A 21742-nucleotide genomic window follows, 5' to 3' on the forward strand; every position below is an offset into this window, starting at 1 on the left:
TCAGAACAAAAGTGATAATTTAAATATGAGTTTTAATGTAATTATAAATAATTAATTTACTTAAAATATATTTTGATGCATTACTTTAGTAATATATAAGACGTTTAGTTGGTTTTTTTTCTCTTGGTCCATGGTATCTCTTCTCGAAAGCTTTGAAAAAGAAGATGTAGCCCCCGTCAAAACTGACGATTTGACTAAACTGACATCTTTTCGTCGTAATATTCCCTCTCTAACACCCTTTGACCAATATTTCCCGAAGTAGCACCCTTTCGGCTGAGGTGACACAAAGGCGCATCCACGGGGACGCTCTTTACTGGGTTTATGTTGACTGGGATGCCACGCGTGTAAAGGCGCATCTCCGGGGACGCGCTTTATATGAGTTCTGCTGAGTCGGATGCCATGCTGGTATTTTTTTAATAATAAAGATTTTATTTTTATTGTTATTATAAATTAGTAATATATTATATAAAGTGTTTCGGTTATAATTTAAGAATTATCTAATGTATTTTTTAAATGTGTGTTAAAGGTTTAGTGAATTTAGGTTTTAGTGTTATATGTTTCAAGGACTTTGGCATTCACCCATTCCACGCGACATTAATATGATGGAACAATAGATGAAAACCAGCTTTGATCTTATTCTAGTTATAGGAAAAATATATGAAATTATAATATTACACGTATGGTTATATATCTATTATTTTTTATTTTGATTATCGATCTATTAATTTTGTCACTTAATTATTTAAATATTATCAATCTAGTCATCTGTTATCAATATTTAACGAAAATATTGATGTATAAGTTAATAAAATTAGTATAATTACACATTTAATCTTCAATACTTACATATTTTATCAATTTAGTCTTACTTTTAATTTAATTTAATAAATTTAATCCTCCAATCAGAACATGAAATGTGTCATCGTATACATAATTTTTTTATAACTTCTAATTTGTTTAATTTAATATTTTTTTCTCTACTTAGAAGGTGGAATTATTATAATATTTTATAATTAATAATAATTTTTATAATAAATAATATTAACTATTATATTAAATAACTATCATAAAATAATTTTTAAATAAAAATTTAAAAAAAATAAAATGTATTTAGATGTACATACATTGAGAAATGATAGAAAAAACAATTACATTTAAATATTAGAAACAAAAAAATTCATTTAAATAGAATATTAATTACATAAGGGTTAACGGTTATGTAATGATAACAGAGCTGGACATTTTTTTCTATTGTGCCCGATGTTTCTACAATGTCTACATCGTTTTTGTTCTGTTGACTTCTCTCGAATATCCATATCACAATGTATTCTAGTAGATTTTGGACGACCTGAGTCTCTCAATAGCAATGGATCTAGTACAATTGTAAGTCAAATTTGAATCTCAACTGGGTCTCTTTCGTTTCCTATGGGTGAAAACTCAAATTCATATACATTGAATACTTGTGAAAGTTGGTATACGGGATCAACATAATTTTTGTAGTACAAATGCGAATGTGAGCAAGCTGCAATAACATGAGAGCATGGATATTTGAGTGCTTGAAAGAAACCACAATCGCACCACCTCTCTTGCAGATTAACTCTGAAAGAATTAGCTTAAATCCCTTGCAGCAGATGTGGCATTTCGGTAACACGAAACAATTCACGGGTGCGAGAAAAATTTATAACCAACATGCCATTTGATGCAACCATTTTTTTCTATAAATCAGCTACTAGTCTTGGGTGGTAAATATGGCCGTTTTGCATCCAAGTAAGAGCTTGTCCACCGAGCTTTGCAAAGAGTTGACCCAAACGAAAATAAGTCGTTTTGACCAATGTGTTTTAATGTATATGTTAAGGATAAATCATACGTATGGATAAATTTAATTTCAATTTAAGTACTGTGAACTATAATTGGAATATAACTTTTAATTTTGAATACAATTGGAATATTAAGTTGAATTTAATGTTAAATTTTGAATACCATAATTTGTATTTTAATTTTAAATTTCGAAAACTATAATTTGTATATTAAAAACATTTAATGTTAAATTTGAATAAAAAATAATATTAAAAATATTGGTGTAACAACCATGAAACATTTAAATAACATAACCAAATTACATAAATTTATGAAATATAACTATTTAAATAATATTAAAATACAATTGGATCACCGATGTCGTCTTTTCGAATGAGTTCCACATGGCGGTGGTTGTCTATTTCGCTAAGGATTTCTTCGTGGAACTTGTTCTTCAGTCTCCTCATCTTCACTATCATGATCGGCATTTTCTTCAGCTGGTGTTGTAGATGACGCTGAAGGGCCTGTATAAAATAAAGACCCTGGAGAAGTGCTACTAACAATCTCACCGCTCATAGAAAATTGAGAAAAGTGTGAAAACATTGGCATCGATGTCTGTGATCCAGATGGAGATTGAGGTGTCTGTGGAGAAAGACCACCAGCCAAATAATATGTATATGAACCATATGTTGGATCATTAAACATAGTCGTATATGTACCTCCATATGGTGTCATAAAACCCTACGGGCTAGGCATGTAACCTGGTGGGCTATGAATGTAACCTTGCGGATATGGCATATAAACTGGTGGGCTTGGCATATATCCCTGAGGAGATGACATCTGAACTGGAGGGTTGGGCATCATCATCGGTGGATAGGGATGTTGTGGTAGGATTGATGCAGAACCGATAGCACCTTCTCTCCGTCCACGAGTTGGGAGACGATGATATTGAGATGGTGGACGTCTCTCTCGGCACTAGGAATGTTAACCCCTCGATCTTCCGCCGAAAGTAGAAACGACTTTCCATTTTCATTAAACCAATCCATATAGTTATCCGTAACCATATGACCAGTTTTAGCGTAAAATTGTCGAGGGGCCAATTTTGCATACCGGTTCTCCCAAAGCACAATCCAATCTCTGTGTCCCACCACCCAGTTAACCTCTTTCTTGCCTTGCCTATCTATGTTATGCATGTCGTCTAAATTCCTAGGTGCTCCAGGAATATATTGCGTACAACCAAACTGACGGAGCACGCGATCAACTGGATGCCACTCAATAATAGCATAACATATAAGAGGTAAAATTGACATCCAAACATCTAATGACCCACTGAGGTGAGGTGAGATACAAGCCTTTACTTCATTGCTCGCATAAGGTATCCACTGAAACTGAAATATAAATATACAATTCAAATAAATATAATATTCTAATTATATCTAACATTTTAAATTAAAATATTCATATTTAAACATATTTCAAACATACCTCAGACCCAGCTTTTGTATCAATAAGTAAACGGATTTCCTCTAGTCCAGTAGGTATATCTTTATGATTCTTTCTTTTCATCGACCACCTATGAAATATAATATAAACTAAATATCACTCTATTTAATTAACAATATTTAAATCAAATTTCAGTTCGAAAATTACCTCAATAATAAGGGGAATGCGTATGGTTCATTGACGATTGGGCATAAGAAATGCATGCGAAACCACACCATGATTGCAGAAGCAAGAGATATAGCATTTTTCTTATAATTTGTCGCACGACATATTTCTCTAAAGAGAAATGCCAAAACTGCAGCGCCCCAACTATATCTTCCAGCTTCATCAAAATCAATCAGATGCCGCAACCAGATACAATGCACCTGGTTGCGAGATTTTTCGGGCATCAATATTCCTCCAATGATTAGTAGAATATAAGCCCGAGCACATGCATTTACTTCATCATCTGAAGCATTTTCATTCAGAACTTCAAAATTAGCTTTCAACCATGATAAAGTTATTCTACCTCCATTAAACTCTGGCGAAGCAGCTCCAAGATACTCCATGCACATTGACTGTCAATCACCATCCGTCATACCACACATAATATTCCCATCGACGGAAAACCCAGACGCATAGAGACATCCTCCAATGTAATTGTAGCCTCTCCACATGGAAGATGAAATGTGTGTCTCAGGCCTCCACCTCTCAATCAATGCAGAAATTAGGACATGTTCGAGTTTGCAACCGCCAATAATTGTTGCAATATACTTGAACCCGACAGAAGACAAATATGGCAAAATACGTTGTGGTATAGGTATATGTGGGTTTTTAATAAAAGTCTCTAAAATACGATCAGTTTCCTAAATAATATGCATTATAAAAATTTATAATTAATATAAATTCATTATAAATTTAAATTAAAAATAATAATAAATATTAACATTAATTATAAAAAATTACTATATCACTAAAATGTCTAGAGATATGGTCTGCATCCAATCGCAACAGCATTTCACTTTCTATTATAACTAGAGACAAAAAATATAATTAGCACAAAAAATAATTAATTAATAAATTTAAATAAATAATAATTATATAAATATTATTTTTATAAAAAATTAATATTTATATAATTATATTACTATAAAATATAAAAACTATTTAAAAAATACTAACTTAAAAAATAAATTTCTTACTACTAATAAGAAATTTAAAACTCGAATAGTTGGAGAATTTGAGTTATATAAGAGAGGAGAAGATGATTTTGGTGTGAAGAATGAGCGGGTTGAGGGGGTTTATATATGGGAGAAGGAGGGGTAGTTGGGGGAAAACGGATGAACATTTATGGAATTTAATGAAAGACGCGTCTCCGGGTATGCGCCTTACCCCCGTGGCATCCGACTCAACAGAACCCCGTGAAAACGCATCCTCGAGGATGAGCCTTACACGCGTAGCATCACAGTCAGCATAAACCCAGGTAAAGCGCGTCCCCAGGGTTGCGCCTTTGTGCCACCTCAGCCGAAATGGTGCTACTTCGAAAAATATTGATCAAAGGGTGTTAGAGAAATATTACATCGAAAAGATGTCAGTTTAATCAAATTGCCGTCAAAACCCTAATTCCCTTTCTTGATTAATTTTTAAAAATTCCATCAAATTTCTAACATCCCAACCCTCTAACCCTATATTTGGTTTATATGTTTCTCTCTTACTCTTTCATAAATATTGCCAGGCAAGCGATAGGTTCAACATCAATTCCCAGCTCGAACATCTCCAAGCCAAATACGTCGGAACTGGCCATGCTGATCTGAACAGATTGTTAGTTTATAATACTTTTTCTTCTCTTCTATTAACTGAACAAAAGAATTGTCACTGATAATATAAATATACATATGTTTCCTTGGTTAATTTGATGGCAGTGAATGGGCGGTGAACATTCAACGAGATAGCTACGCATCATATATTGGGCATTACCCAATGTTGGCTTACTTTGCTGTGGCTGAAAATGAATCCCATTGGAAGAGAGCGCTACAATTTCATGCAGGTAAACTTTATTCTTTTCTTAAGTTTGGTGTTTTTGGATTTATTAGATTCATGCTTCTTTGCTTGCCTGGCGGTGTATATTGTGTGATATTTGAACTAAGTTTTATGGTTTTAGAATTTTGTGGAATGTAGAGCGTAGAGGCATCGATGCTTTTCTCCTTTTTCCCTTGGGATTTATCTAAGCTTTTTGAGTTTCAAAATGATTTTCTTTGTATTCCATAAGACCAATTGCTTTTACTACTTGAAAAAAGAGTTTAAAGCTTGCCTTGCCCTTACATGGAACAAAATGATTTCTTTTTATGTTTTGTTGAGTGGAGAATTTGGAGTAATTCTATTTCTACCTTGGGGTATGCTTAGAGGAGAATACACACATTTTTGCAATCCAAGTGGGTGCCACGTTGCCCAGACTTACTAAACAAATTAGGTGTATCCTATACCATAGATGGGATTCTTGGATACATTCTGTACCTACCAATGGCTTTTCGCAATGGTATCCGCCTGTTTATTTCAATCAAAACTGATGAAAAATCGGATCTCTATTAGGGATTGGTCCTCTGCTCCGGTCAGTCTCTGTTGTAAGAATGAGTCTTGTTTAATATCATCTTACTAAATGACGAACTGAATTTCGATATTTTGGTTGGCTAAACGAGTCTCAAGGTATAATTGTTGGTGATCTTAATTGTGCAGAAAATGCTTCTGCCTTGTGGTCTGCCTCCGGAAAGAGAAGACGATTAAAAGCATGAAGTGTTTGTTTGTTTTTAACTTGAAGCATGAAGTGTTGTAACCTCAACTTTATCCCTAGCAAGCTTTGTTGAATTCTAGCAACTATTTAATTCTTGAAACGTCCCTGGTCATCTTGCTGATTCTGGGTTTGCAGCTACACAATATTTTAACTTTTTTTTGGATGTGTAGTCTCTGGGTTTGTTTATGTCCATGCTTGCATGGCCTGTGTACAAAATTTGGTGTCTGTTTCCTGCATATTTGATATGCTCCAACAGCCTTTCAAAAAAAAGATAGGTTCCAACAAGCTAAATAACAGGAAATTAAGTTTAAAAAAAATTGCCAACAGAATCATATTCATTAAAAGAATCCGTTTTTGCTCCACAGTTTTCAGGAGTTAAGTCTTTAAGTTTTGATTGTTTAAGTCGGAAGAAGTGCATTGGTAAACTTACACGGTGGCCGGAGTACTAGTGAAATCAGATCAAAGATGGATTCGTTGTTAATTTATTTTATTGGATTTTCTATAAAAACTCTGTTTGGCACAAGGCCAAGCAAAACATTTCATAGACCATACGCTGCTGGTTTGTCTTTCAACATATTAGCTCCAACTGAACTTCAACCAATAGCAATCCCCTAACAAACTTTAACTCACCACTAACAATTTCCCAACCAAAACCTAACAGCTTAAGTGCTTAACAAAGCTCAGAAGCCTATTTATTCCAACATACATAAGTGTTGAATACGAAATAAGAACTGCAAAACATGGATTATAATACTACGCTCAGTGCAAATTTTGCCCCTTGATATTTATCTTTCTCATTTCAATACCTTATATTTTTGTTAATAACGTCCCTAAAGAATACACAACTGTTACGCATTTACCCCAAAGTCTGTTATATACATTAGTTTTTTGGTTACTTGCCACTTTTCTACTAAAGAAACTTTAATGAGAAACAAAAAATCACATGTCAAGTCTTTTAGATTTTATTTATTTTTTTATTTTTTTATTTAATCTTAAATTAATCTCTATTTATTTCTATGTTTTATAATTTAGTTTAATATTATTTATGATGTTTCTATTTAAAATAAATATAAATATTATAATTAATATTGTCCTTAATTATAAAATATAGAAATAAGTAGAGATTAATTTAAGATTAAATAAAATAATTATAAGCCAAAGTGAATAAGAATAAAATCTGAAATACTTGTTGATTTACCATTCCTCGTTAAAGTTAACTGCATTTCTTTAGTCAAAAAGTACTATGTAACACATTTTGCTTAGTTTATTTTAACGTTTGTAATGCCATTGGGGTAAAATTAGTAATATTTATATATATTAGGACATTATTAACAAAAAAAAGTTAAGTATCAAAATGAAAGAAAAAAAAAAGATAAACGTGAAGGGATAAAAGGTGTATTAAACCTAATAATTAATGATAGAGAATAACATCCTTGTCCTTTACAAGCTTTATCGAATGCTGACTTTGCTTTCTAGTAATCTTTCGAAACTCGAAACCCAATAGCTACAAGCAGCATGAGACATTTACGTACGGAAATTGGGAAAATGACTGAGATATTGTTGTGGGAAAAAAAATCTCTATAGGCATATCTAGAATTATTTCTCTATTTAGGGTGAAATCTACAGCAACAACACTAATATTTATGATTATTTGACGTCTTCAGGTCAAACTTAAAGACTCTAGGAGTGTACAGCGTCTTCAGGCCTAGGAGAGACAACCTACTTGTTTCTGCATGGCCTGAAGACGTCATGCACTCCTAGAGTGTTTACGTTTGGCCTGAAGACGTCGTGCACTCCTGGAGTCTTATCAGGTCCGTGGCTGGGGCGGCACAAACTGCTCGACCGCATAGGGCCCTAAAAAATGGGGTCCCAAAAAAGTATATATATAGTGACGTTTTTCTAATAAACGCTACTATAGATGGACCTATTGCGATGTTTTTTCAAAAAACGCCACTATTATTACGGCTTTATTGATAAAACGCCATTATAGATGGATCTATCGCGGTGTTTGTCAAGAAAACGCCACTATTGTTACCCCAAAATCGAATATATCTAGAAAATAAGAGCCTCTTTATAAGAATTTGTACAGGGCCCCCGAAAATCCTGCCACGGCCCTGAGTCTTATCCATTGGCTTGAAGATGCCATGCACTCCTGGAGTCTTTACATTTGGCCTGAAAACGCCATGCACTCCTAGAGTCTTTACATTTGGCCTGAAGACGTCATGCACTCCTAAAGTCTTTACATTTGGCCTGAAGACGGCAATGTAGTCATGGAATTTTTGTGTTGTTACTGTAGATTTCACCTTAGATGGGAAATAATCCCCGATGTGCCTTATCTCGAGAATTTTTTCCACAACAATATCTCGGCAATTTGGACTACGGAAATTTGATATAAAAACAACAAATCATTTTTATGATAAAATCTTTGAAGTTTAGTAACAGTAGGTAGGAAGACCAGCATATTTATACGATTTTTGAATTCAAGTTGAAAGAGTGATTAATTTATTTTTCCAAACTTTCGCTTTTTACCTCCAATTGATTTGATCAAATTAACCCTACAAAGAATACAAGTGGATATAACCTACAAAATTTAAATATAAAAATTTTGATCGAGGAGTGACAGTGTTGGAAGTTAAAATTGAGATACTTGGAAATATTCCTGTAATTAATCTAATCTAATTAATTAAAAACAGTAGATTAATTCCTTGTTTGTCTTTGTTTTGATTGGATAAAGGTTTTTTCGAGCTCATAATAGTTGCAAAAGTATGATTTATGTATTTGAACTGACAAAGAAATTAGATATCTGATTTTTAAAAAATGTATAAATTTAAGGGTTTATTATTTAATTGTCTTAAATGTATGTGTAATCAAGTTGTTTATGTATCTAATGTATAAAAGAGTTTCTTTTATTTGTTCTGACATTCAAGATATTATATTTTAAAGGTTTAATACAAAACAATGTCCAAATTATACATTTTTCTTATTTAAATACTTCAATTTTCTTTACGATAAATTCAAGTGTTTAACGTTACTATTTTAAGCATTTCAGTCGTAATAACCGTTAAAAATATTGTTAAATAACATATATCACATTTATATAATTTTAAATTTTTATCTAAAATAGAAAACCTAAAATTATAATTTTCTTTTTAAAAACCAACAAACCCTAATATCCTTAAAAACCTAAAATCCCTCATCTTTAATCATTTCCCGATCGCCGCTTATGGTATCGATCACTACCAACATTGTCAAATATCCACTCACTCGTTGTCAAATCATCGCTATCGGTCTTTTCATTTGACGTCATACAAATTCCCTAAATCCTTAAACTTGAAGCCCTAAATTCCCCTCATCCAATATTACCGTTATTCACCCAATCAAGCGACCTGTCGTTCACCTAAATCCCTTGCTCATAATCAAGCCACCGTGTAAAATATATCGAGTTTGCATTCTGCGAGAAGCAAAAAGCAGGAGGATGTGGTGATTTTTCCTTGGTTGTTAAAACAATTTTGGCCAACTTAGAAATGACTGGAATTAAACTAGCAACGGCAAGGAATGGCCGGTAATAGGGTCATCGACGAAGAGGTGGGTATATGCCGGCGGCGGGGGTGGTAGCGGGGAGATGACCGACGACCTTAATAAGGGATTAAAATAAGAAATTTTAGGTATTCACGACGTTTGTGAATCCTGACGTTTGCGAATAGAGCAAATTGAATTAAGAGGGTTGTCCTCGCTTCTATAGTACCCGACCTGGATTAGTCGGTCAATAGATCGGATACCAGTGATTAATTCAAAAAAATGATTTTTTTAAATAATATATATTTTTAATTTTTTAAAAATAAAATTTTAAAATTATATAAATATGATGTGTGTCATTTAACGGAGTTTTTTTAATGGTTGTCATTAGTGAGGTACTTGAAATGATAACATTTGTAACATCAAACACCTAGATTGACCGTAAAAAATTTAGTCACCTAAAGGAAAAAATATATATAATTTAAATATTTTTTATATTAAGTTTTTTTTCTTATTATAGGGTAAACTATACTTTTAATATCTAAACTATCAGTTTTATTTTATTTTAGTATCTAAACTTTCATTTGTTTCAAAATAATGCTTAATATTTACTTTTTGTTTTATTTCAGTACATGTCATTAAAAACTTAACGAAAATGTTGAACGTGGCCTTTTTTTAGATAAATTACATCAAAATCATGCCTAATATCTTTCACTCCTACTTTGATCACTAAAATTTAAATTGTTTTAATTTAACTACTTAACTTTTAAATTGCTCATGTTTTTATCACTAAAATTTATTTTATTAATAATTTTTGTGATATGAAATTTATTATTATTATTATTTTATTAATATATAATTAAAATAAAAAAATTAAATTTGAAAGTTAGATTGATTAAATTAGGAGTAATTTGAAAGTTATGTAATTAAAATAAAAAAATAAATTTCATATACCAAAATAGAAGTGAGAAGATAGTTGAGCGATGAATAATGTAATTTACTCATAAAAAAGTGACATGTTGTAATAATTCCGCTAAGATTTTAATAGAGGTACTAAACCGAAACAAAAAGTAAACATTATATATGATTTAAAAATAAATAAAAGTTTAAGTATTAAAACAAAATAAAATTGATAATTTAAATACTAAATATGTAATTTACCCTAAAATGGCAACACATTTTCAATTTTTAATACAAGAAAAGAATAAGTCAAGTCCAAGTCAAAGTCCAGAAATAATGAGGATGGAGAATAAGATCCTTCGGAATTTAATTTAAAAAGGAATTTATTAAATCAAGTTACCGCGTGAACATGGGAATCTCCAAGAATGAATAGAGAAAACGCCCAAGAAGAACAAAGAGCTACAAAGAAAGCAAAGAATAGAGAAATAGCAATGGAAGATATTGAAGCGAATCAACCAACAGGGAATATACAAACTGAAGAAGGGACTCAAGAAGTTAACGAAGCAAACAAAGATCCTCCTAAGAGTCCAGAGAGAATTTCTTATGTTGCTATGGTAGCCAGTGGGTCGAACTACAAGAAAAATCCTCCCGTCAAGATGCCTGAAGAAGAAATAGTATTCCAAGAAGGAGATATCATAATGGACAACTCTGGAGACTTTCCAAGGATAAGCTTTTCTAAAAGAATCCATGACCTGATAGATCAAAACATGAAGCAAGTTATCATTACAAGACTACTGGGAAAAAAGATCGAGTATAAGGCGCTGATAAACAGAATATATGCACTATGGAATCCGATAGGAAATTTTAACTTGATCGATCTTGAGAATGATTACTTTTTAGTGAAATTTGAAAATAATGAGGATTATACGAGAGTGCTTACAGACGGTCATTGGATGATCTATGGAAGCTACCTAACTGTTCAACCGTGGTCAAGAAACTTATCCACATCTGAAAAGCATCCTTCCCAAGTAATTGCTTGGCTGTGTCTACCAGGGCTACCCTACAAGTATTATAATACAATGTTGATTAGAACTATTGCTAATACCATTGGAAGAGTTATCAAAATTGATTATAATACCAAGGCTGGGGAGAGAGGAAATTTGCCAGAGTTGCAGTTGTTATAGACCTCAATAAACCTCTTATTATATGTATGGGGATTGATGATTTTATCCCAAAAAAATTGAATATGAAGGTCTACAATAGATTTGTTTCAATTGTGGTACTTATGACCATGCTAAAGAAAACTGCCAGATCTTACAACAGGATAATCAGATGAATATTGTAAACACTGATCAAGACAGTGGAGCACAATCAACAAAAGATAACAGTAAAAAAATGTTTCGACCCTTGGATGGTTGTTCAACCAAGAGGAAGAAACAGTAAATATCAAAGAAACCAGAATAAAAACAAAGAAGTGGAAAAAATAGCAAATCAGAGATCCAGATTTACACCAATTCAAGAAGAAATGTTGGAGGAAGAACCCAGAGGCAATAATAAAGATGACCAACTTATAAACAATGAAGGGCAGGTGTATAAAATTGACACAAGATCGAACACATCTATAAACCAGATTAATAAAACAAAGGATAGAAGAATGATGGGCAACAAAGTCAATGCAACACGTGAAAAAGAAACTACAGAACAAGATCAAAAGAGAGATAAATTCATTAGCGCTGGGAAAGATAACAACAATCTAATTGAGGTTCCTATTATAGAAGAAGAAACAAAAATGGGTCATGACCACAACAGAGAACAGAATAGTGGAGAAATACAAATCATTGCTAAGAAAAATGCTCACATCAAGGAATACAGATCAAGTTTGGGAACTAGAAACCATGCAACTATTTCAATTCAAGAAAAGGACTACAACTGCAGCCAAACTTCCAGATGGAATTTCAATAAGAAGCCCAGTCATATCTCTAGCATTACAAAAAAAGGTCTGAAAATTAGAAAATCCAGAAATACTATCACTCCTACTGTTCCGATGTTATCCGAATGGATTCAAGAAAATACCATGAACGTAGAGAATTTAGCACCCCCTGATAATAAAAGCCCTACTGCTAATCAGACCCAATTACTAGAACAACCTAGTCAAAGTCAAGTTCAAGAAATTTAACATAGGGGAAAGGAACATACAAATAGTATTATTTCACTCTCTCGAGAATGATGAAGATTCTATTTTAGAACACCCAAGGAGTTGTCAAACCTTCCTTTAGAAGACATTTCAAGGATTGTGTGAATAACAATAAGCCTAAAATCATTACTCTTATGGAAACCCACAAAAGCGGGAGAAGAGCTGATAAAATCATCAATAATATGGGTTACAACAATTCTTTCAGAATTGAAGCGCAAGGGCACAGTGGTGGCATTTGAATTTTATGGGATAATACAGTGGAGGTCAGGATGTTGAATGTTTCTAATCAGTATATACATGCTCAATTCAGACGTAGTAATAGTAAATATTAGGAGTTTTTTACAACTGTGTATGCTAGTCCTAATCCTAGTATTAGAAGTAAGCTTTGGGACCTATTGTCGAAGCTTAAACCTGAAAATAATGCTCCATGGATCATAGAAGGAGATTGTAATTGTATCCTTAAACCCGAAGAGAGACATGGTGGAAACAACCGTTATAGAACTGAGAGCAAACTCTTTTAAGACTTCATTTTCAATAATGAATTGATAGAAGTGAATTATCAAGGGGATGAATTTACTTGGCGTAAAGGGAACCTTTGGCAAAGACTCGATCGTTGCTTGATGAATATGAAATGGCTCGAATTATTTCCAGATACAATGGTGCATCATCTTGACCGTATTGGTTCTGATCATCTATTATGTTACATATTAATCAACAAAACAAAGATAACATTATTAAACCTTTTAGATTTCTGGCAGCCTGGATGGAACACCCGGATTTTGATAATTTTTTGAAGAGAGAATAGGTTAAGCACAATGATTTATTGAAAAGCCTCAACCATATCAAACATAGCATCAGAATTTGGAACAGAGAGACATTTGGAAATATTAATCAAAAGAAGAGAAGAATTATTTCTCGTCTGAAAGACATTGATAAGGCACTTCACAAATATAGCTCAGACAGACTATCAAATATTGAATCCGATCTAAAAATTGAACTTGACACTATTTTGAGACATGAGGAACTACTCTGGGCTCAAAGGGCGAAATGCAAGTGGATTACTCATGGAGATAAAAATACTAAATACTTCCACTCTTGTGCAATAACGAAAGGAAGAAGAAAACGTATTACAACCCTCAAAATTGACTCGGATATATGGTGCGATGACGAGGAAATTCTTAAAAATCATGTCAAGTAGTTCTATGAAAAACTGTTCACTAAAGATCCTTCGATCAATCAAAGTTTGAATAATCAAGGACTTTTCCCGAAACTGAGACAAGATCATTGGAATTGGCTTAATAAAGATTTTGATAATAAGGATATCAAAGAGGCCTTATTAAGTACGAGTCCTCTCAAGGCACCCGGACTAGATGGTTTTCATGCTACTTTATATAAAAAGAACTGGGACACGATTGGGGAGAAGATTTGCTACTTAGTAAATCAGTGTCTTCATGGCGGTCAAATTAATGAAGAGTTAAACAAAACGAGTCTGGTATTAATTCGTAAGGTGGATAATCCTGAAAGAATTACTCAGTTCAGACCCATTAGCCTTTGTCAGGTCATTTACAAAATTATTACTAAAGTGATTGCTAATCGTCTTAAGCCTATTTTGCCTAATGTCATCTCAAACAGTCAAACAAGCTTTGTTCCGGGCAAGGTGATCATAGATAATATAATCCTTGCTCAAGAGGTCATTCACTCCATGAAGAAAAAGAAAGGAAAAAAAAAGGTGGATTGCCATAAAAATTGATCTAGAAAAAGCTTATGATAGATTGGATTGGAGCTTTATAAAGAACACTATGGAGAAGATGGGGTTGCCTAATAAGATCATGCTGCCTATTATGAATTGCATCAACTACTATTCAAATTAACTGGAATGGAGAACTTATCGAACCTTTTAAACCTTCTAGGGGGATCATACAAGGAGATTCGTTGTCACCCTACATTTTTGTGATCTGCATGGAAAGATTAGCATAAGAGATTAAGTTAGTTGTGCAACAAGGAAGCTGGAAACCTATTAAATTGTTTAAAAATGGGCCTAACATTTCTCACCTTTTCTTTGCAGATGATCTAATCCTCTTCGTGGAAGCTGATAATTCCCAAATTGAAGTTATTCAGAATATTCTCAACAGATTTTGTTGCAGCTCAGGACAAAAAGTTAACTTGCAAAAATCCAGCATCTATTACTCCAACAATGTTTATACACAAATCAGAAATTCTATTATCAATAAGCTTAACATTAAGGAGGTGGATAACCTTGGAATATACCTGGGAGTTCCTATGCTACACAATCAGATCAATAAACACACTTACAGCAATATTATCCAAAGAGTAAAGGACAGACTCACAAGATGGAAAGCCAAAGTATTATCCCTGGCAGGAAGAATTATACTCGCCAAATCGGTTATTTCTTCAATTCCTGCATACACTATGCAGTCAATTTTAATACCTAAAGGAGTTTGTAATGAGCTGGAAAGACTTACCATAAATTTTATATGGGGAGATACAAATGAGCATAAAGAATTACATCTAGTAAACTGGGACACTCTATGCATACTTGTAAAAGGAGGGGGTCAAGGATTTAAGAAACTAAGGAGCCAAAATGAGGCATTTACTTTTAAACTTGCGTATAAACTCATTAACAGAATTGATCTTTTGTGGGTGCAGGTGATGAGAAGCAAATACAAGATGAAGGAAGACATACCTGAAGAGCTGGAAAAAAAAGGGTGGATCACAACTATGGAATCATATATGTTCCTTATGGCCTAAGTTTAAACAAAATTTATGCTGGAATATTGGCAATGGAAAACAAGTGGAATTTTGGAGTGACAAATGTCTAGACAGTAAATAACCCCTATCCAGACTATGCATTCAACCAAAGGAAGTGGAAAATGACATATCAAAAGTTAAGGAGTGGATAAACCAAAATGGTACTTGGGACTGAAACAAACTAACAAAGCTTCTCCCGGTCCAAGCCATTAATAAGCTGAAAGTTACACCACCTCTAGTGGAAGAGTACATTATTGATTCCCCGGGCTGAATCCTCTCAGAAAAAAGGGTTTTCTCGGTGAGTTTTGCATACAAATGGATTGGGAATATTAGCAGTATTATGGAAGAAAAGCTATGGAGCAGCATTGCTAAACACAAGAACATTCACAGGGTTAAAAATTCTTATGGCTTATTGGGAGAAATAAAATTTTGACTAATTCGGAAAGGAAACACAGACACATGATGATGGATGAGAGCTGCCCTATGTGTGGGAATGAGACTGAAGACATCAACCACACTCTGAGATTTTGCCCTAAAGCCTTAACTATTTGGACATAATTAATTGATAACATGAATATGAATCAATTCCCAAGTAAGACTATGGAGGAGTAGATCATTGAAAACCTTGAAATGGCCCAATCTCCTACATCAAGAACGGAAAATTGGCCTACCTTCTTCAGTTCCATAATCTAGTATATCTGGAAGAGAAGAAACCAATTAGTGTTTGATTCTGAAATGATTGAAAGAGAATCAATCATACAACAAGCCTATAGGCTTACCCAGGATATTAGAGACTTAGAAATCCTGAACTCGGGTAATAATCAAACCAAAAGAAATACCCATTATAAATGGCAAAAATCAGAGATTGGCTACTGTAAAGTTAACACTGATGAAACTAGAAATCTAAACAATGGTGATGCAATGTGGGAGCAGTCGCTAGGGATTATAATGGTAACTGGCTATGGGATTTGAAAATCGAAAGTTGCACATTACTAGAAGCAGAACTATGGGGAATACATGAAGGATTAAAAACGGCATGAATGAGAGGAGAAAGGAAAGTAATAGTGGAATCATATAGCAAGAAAGCAGTTAACCTGATTAAAAATAGATCTTTTGAACACAGACAATTAACAATCCTTCAACACATAGAGATTTTACTAAAAATAAACTGGGGAGTGAAGATAGAGAACATATCAAGGGAGGCCAACCGGATCACTGATTTTATCGCCAAACTAATGAAGAACCAGTCGGAGGATACTAACTTTCTGCGTAATTACCCTAAGGAAGCTGAGAGATTATTCTAGCTGATAAAACTGGCACCTAAAAGGCCCATTCACCCGTATTCAACCAAAAAAAAATCAAGTTACCGCGTAAGCATGAAAGAAAAAGGAATTTAGAGAAACTACTATCCATAAAGACGGTTCGTTTTTCCGAAGAGTTGAATTGAACCCAAAGAAAGATATGGAGTGTGTTCTTTGTTGGGTTGGTTTTTGGAGTGCTAGCAATTGTGAGTCTGCAAGTTGTGGGATTCTTTTTTGTGTTAAATCGATTGAATCGAAGGATCAAACGAGAATCTCTTGCTGCATCGAATCCCCAGTCCCAACCTTCCTCCGATTTCACTTACAACAAGCAGGTATGGATTCCCCCGTCTTTCTTTCATCTTTTTTTTTTGCTTAGATTTGAACTTGCTTGCATCGTGTTGTGTTAGGGGACTGTTTGGGTTCTTGAATCAGAAAAAGCTCCGGCACCATGAGAGCAGAAGTGAAAAAAGGACTCGCCCTTGGAATTTTCTCCTACTCGAAAGCATGCTAAAATCCTGGAAAACAACTTAGTTTTCATACATTCTGATTCTTCCCGCACTACCATTCCCTTTAAGGGCTGCGTCATAGAGGCTATTTCCGCTACCAATTTAGCCTCAAGAAAATGGTGTTATGCCCTTTGCTTTTACTCTTCTTTCTCACTTCAATGCTCATTGTTCATGTATTTTCGACAATGATTCTTACTTAAGTCTCAACTCTCAAGCTTATCTGTCCCATCCTTTTGCTTCAAGTTGTAAGTTAAAGTTTTGGTTTTCAATCAAGCTTTTTTTGGCATAACAATGTTGACATTGTTAAGAGTTAAGAATATAGGTGTCTGACTTCATTTGTCGCCTTTGAATCATAAAATACCGTGCTGTTATGATATAGCTTAATCAGTTGTTCTAAGTTATGTGCACTTTCAAAATATTTAACTTTGCTTCATTCGTTTGCGTTGTATGAATGGTTTGATAGGGCCACGAGATTTCCAATAAAAGTGGAAAACAAATCTTCATCCATGTACATTGGAAGTAAAACCATTTACCTTAATCTGGAGACTTCTTGGGAGAAGGAGTCATGGTGCAAAGCTCTTCGTCTTGCTTCGTGCAAGGATAAAGAAAAGCTGAGCTGATTTGCTAAGTTGAATGAAGACTTCCATGCTTACTTGGCATCTTTAAATGTTGGATGTCTGTCATTTATGAAACCTTATTTAGGTTTCAGTGCTGAGCCAATGGATAATGGAGGTAAGTTTGATGGTTCTTCATCAAAAAGTTAAATTATTTTGGAGAAAAATTTCCAAATTAAAGCCTGGTATGGAAAATAAGGGAATTTGGACATCGCAAACTGCCCGTGAAGAACGGCAACCATTCCAAGATTAAGTGACAAAGAAAGTACCAAACAGTTCAACCGAAGAAAATATGGCATTTCCATTACCGCAAGGTTTTCCTCGTTCAGTTAGTCAAAGTGCTTCTGTTGCTTCTGATGCTGATTCGGAACAAGACAAATTTAGTTTTGATGAAGGGACACTTTGCTGGAACTTGTTAATTTCTCGAATCTTTTTTGATATGAAAGGAAATTCAGGGTTGAAAAGTTCTATTCAAGCACGTATTCAGGTTGGATGGTCACCAGAACTAGACTTCCTTCCTTCCTTCCTTTCATTTTTTGGGTGCTTGGTACGTATGTTCATGTCATTTTTTGCATTTTGGTTTATTTGTTATTATAAAAAAATGCACCTGGACTTTTGATTTGTTTTCCAGCGAAAATAAGGGAAAAGAAAAACCTATTTTGCTTATTTCAAGTGGGTATTTTGTGTTTCCTGATTCATTGTCTCCTTTATTAGTATAATTGCCAATGAAATTTTGGTTTTTACACAGTATTTTGGTGTCTGTCGACTACATTTCTTTTTTGTGTACTTTTACTGCATCAATGTTTTGATTTAAACATTCAATGGTCATTTTGCCTTCAAGGTATTCATGTAATTAGTTCTTTTGGAAACGTATTTGAATGTACATTGAAGTTGGTTTTTGATTATTTTCATGATTTGATATAACAGAGAACATTGTCCAATATTAGGACCCCTAGTTACATAGGGGAAGTCATTTGAACTGATTTAGACATTGGAAATCTCCCACCTTATATCCATGCAATGAGGATTCTTCCTTCAGACATGAATGAGGTATGTGCATTTGAAGTTGATGCTGAATATTCTGGTGGAATTCTGTTAGATGTTGAGACCAGACTTGAAGTTAGTGACCAAGATTTTAAAAATGGCCTGGTTGCTCAAATTCAGAAACAAATTCTGTTGAAAATGTCTCTTCAGACCTTCTTGAAGGCTTTGAGCATTTTGGAAAGCATTTGAATCTTCCTGAAGAGGATGAGGTCGACCCTAAAGTTGGTGAGTATAAAAATTATAATAATTTTTATACACTTATTCATCAACAAGGCCCAAAATATCTGCATAATGTGTTTTGTTAGTTTTTTCAATTATGACATAATTGTCAAAAATGTGGATTTCTATTTATTTTAAAAGCATTCGGACACACACTGTTGAAGATTAAGTAGCAGCCTCTGTAGAAAGTTGTATAAATCAGATTTGAAGAAATTTCTAATTTGAAAGCCTTGTTGACTCCAAATCCCTTCCCTGGTGTTGGCATGTATTGATGTCTTGCTGTAATGAAGCCTCCCTTAGTATAGGAGGTTTTATTTTTATTTTTTTGGAATGTTAGTATAGGAGGTTTTATGTGACCAGGATAATGGTTGCTATTTTTAATTTTTGATTTCACTCTCTTCGGATTTCAGATGGTCTAAAAGGCAGTAGAGCTACACCAACAACAAGTTATGCATCCCAATGGAAGTATGTTGTAAATTCCGTAGCCAAACAGGTTTCACAGGTTTGAATATAATCTCTTTATACAGAGGTGGTTCTGCTTAGAAGAACAAAAAAAAATGGCATTAAAGTGTTATGAAGGTATTTATGTAAAGATAGATAGTTTAAGATTCAGCAAATTGAAAAAAAAGGAATATTAAATCAGCCAATCGAAATACTTCAACTTGGTATTTGAGGATCAAACATAACCTGTATTTTCAAATTGCAGGTGCCTTTGTCTTTGTCGATAAGGGTTGCATCCCTTCGAGGAACGCTGCGGTTATATATAAAGCCAACCCCTTCCGATCAGTTATAGTTTAGCTTCACGTCCATGCCTGATATAGAATTTGTCCTCGAGTCTTCTATTAGGGAACACAAGATAAATAGTGGACATATTGCTTTATTCTTGATCAGTCGGTTTAAGGTATGAATATCATTTGTTTGTTGAAAAACATATCCTACCGTTTCATTTTATTCTTTGGATTGATTATTTAAATTTCCCCATGAAGCATTGACTATCCTGTGACGGTGTACGCTACAATTTTGGCACACCAATCAAATGGAAGAGTAAAAATGGGTGATTTTTACAACAAAATTCGTGTTTTAAAAGTGAAAAAAGTTGTGATAAAACGAAGTGATTATTTTCTCTACTTTTGCTTGTGCATGTGAAACAAATAAAAATTGAAAGATGTCCCTAGTTTTAGATATATTCATCTTAATTTTATTTGGTTTTAAAGCAATTTTATCTACTGAGTTTACATCATTTAACGTGTAATTAGGAACTAAGCAATTGACAACGGCATTATATGTCCATATAAATAAAATTCCCTATGCCACCAGCTGTCCCTTAGGAAGATAAATAAAAGGCGTACGATCCCACTTCATTGACTAATACACCTTATGTTCTAAAGCGTTGTAAGAGGGAAAGGTTTTAACTTGTTCACTGAATATTATGAATTCCTTTTCCATTCTCTTTTTGACTCGAAACACGCTTTTTCTGACATAGGAAAATTTGTGGTGGATTTTGCTTTATCTTCTTTTAATTTGTTACGGGTGTTTTCTCCACATTAATAATTTCTTGGAACCATTGGTCTTTTTCTACTTATTTGTAGTCATTTTGAAATCTTAAGACTGAAGATGATATGGTTCTTGATGCTGCATGTGACTAAAATTTTGTTGGCTAATGCCTTTTCAATTATTTATATAATACAATTACTTCTAATTACCTGCATCTTCTTACAAGTCCACTCATGCCTATCTCAAGTATTTTCCATTGAGATATGATCAGATCTGGAATGATACTAGACCTACTTTTCAATATTTGCTTCAGCCATAGAAAACACATAATGAGCTATGTCACAATTTTCATTTGCTGAACTTTGGCATCGATACTATGAAAGAAACTGGCCAAGTGAACTTACAGCTGATGTTTCCATTATTTGTGCAGGCAGCTATACGTGAAAGTGCTTCCAAACTGTGAAAGTACATGCATTCCTTGGATGTTAACAGAGAAATATGATTGGGTCCCAAGGGAAGTTGCCCCATTTATATGGCTTAATCTAGAGGCACCAGTCACCAGTCGTCGAGTCACAGAGTCTGAAGCATGGTCATCAAGAAGCTCTTCAGCAAAGAGTAGGTCCTTGCAAGATCTAAGAACTCCCCTTCTTGAAACTGATGAACCACATGAAATGCATCAGCAGAATATAGAGGAAAGTTCAGATTCTGTGTCAGTATCTAGGTCTCTGACTGAGTCTGAAAGGCAGAGTGATGTAGGTGATGACAATGATTCAAGGCCAAAGAAGACGGGGAGGAGGGCAAGGGTGATGGATTTGACAAAGAAAATGGGAGAGAGGTTCGAAGAGAAGAAGCGTCACATTGAAGAAAGGGGTAGGCATATTGTTGAGAAAATGAGAGGACCCTGAGACCAATTGAAACGCGAACTCACGGCATTCTTTCTTTGATCCTGACAATTACTATTGTCATTATAGGTGGGATGAATGTGGGTTATTGCCTAGCTCTGATTCAATTACATTCGTTTATCAAATACAGTGAGTGTTTCATTTTACATTTTTAGTTCCACATTGCCAACAATTAGATGTCAGAAGTAAGCAATTGAAAGAAATTAAACTGTGGAC

At 33.9% G+C, this 21742-nt stretch overlaps 1 protein-coding gene, 1 long non-coding RNA gene and 1 pseudogene across 3 annotated transcripts; all 3 read left to right on the forward strand.

Moving 5' to 3' along the window:
* The first annotated feature begins 2588 nt into the window (after window positions 1–2588).
* LOC120196365 lies at window positions 2589–6225 on the forward strand (annotated as a pseudogene).
* A 4683-nt stretch (window positions 6226–10908) lies between these two features.
* LOC120196366 lies at window positions 10909–11667 on the forward strand. Its single transcript, XM_039198187.1, has one exon. It carries the CDS (start codon window positions 10909–10911, stop codon window positions 11665–11667), a length of 759 nt encoding a protein of 252 aa, XP_039054118.1.
* Window positions 11668–16609: 4942 nt separating this feature from the next.
* LOC120196328 lies at window positions 16610–21604 on the forward strand. Of its 2 annotated transcripts, XR_005523162.1 has the most exons (6): window positions 16615–17079; window positions 17155–18354; window positions 18795–19136; window positions 19541–19632; window positions 19837–20031; window positions 21055–21604. It is a non-coding gene; the product is annotated as an uncharacterized LOC120196328 (long non-coding RNA). The 2 variants fall into 2 exon arrangements; XR_005523161.1 differs by having other exon boundaries at window positions 16610–18354; window positions 21055–21591.
* The last annotated feature ends 138 nt before the right edge of the window (window positions 21605–21742 follow it).

Source organism: Hibiscus syriacus, unplaced genomic scaffold (genome assembly GCF_006381635.1).
Source record: "Hibiscus syriacus cultivar Baekdansim isolate YM2019G1 unplaced genomic scaffold, ASM638163v2 tig00117032_pilon, whole genome shotgun sequence".
Lineage (NCBI taxonomy): Eukaryota > Viridiplantae > Streptophyta > Magnoliopsida > Malvales > Malvaceae > Hibiscus > Hibiscus syriacus.

Bases quoted from the DNA above. Each gene is read 5' to 3' on its own strand.
- LOC120196366 (XM_039198187.1), top strand. From the start codon at position 10,909: ATGAATAGAGAAAACGCCCAAGAAGAACAAAGAGCTACAAAGAAAGCA.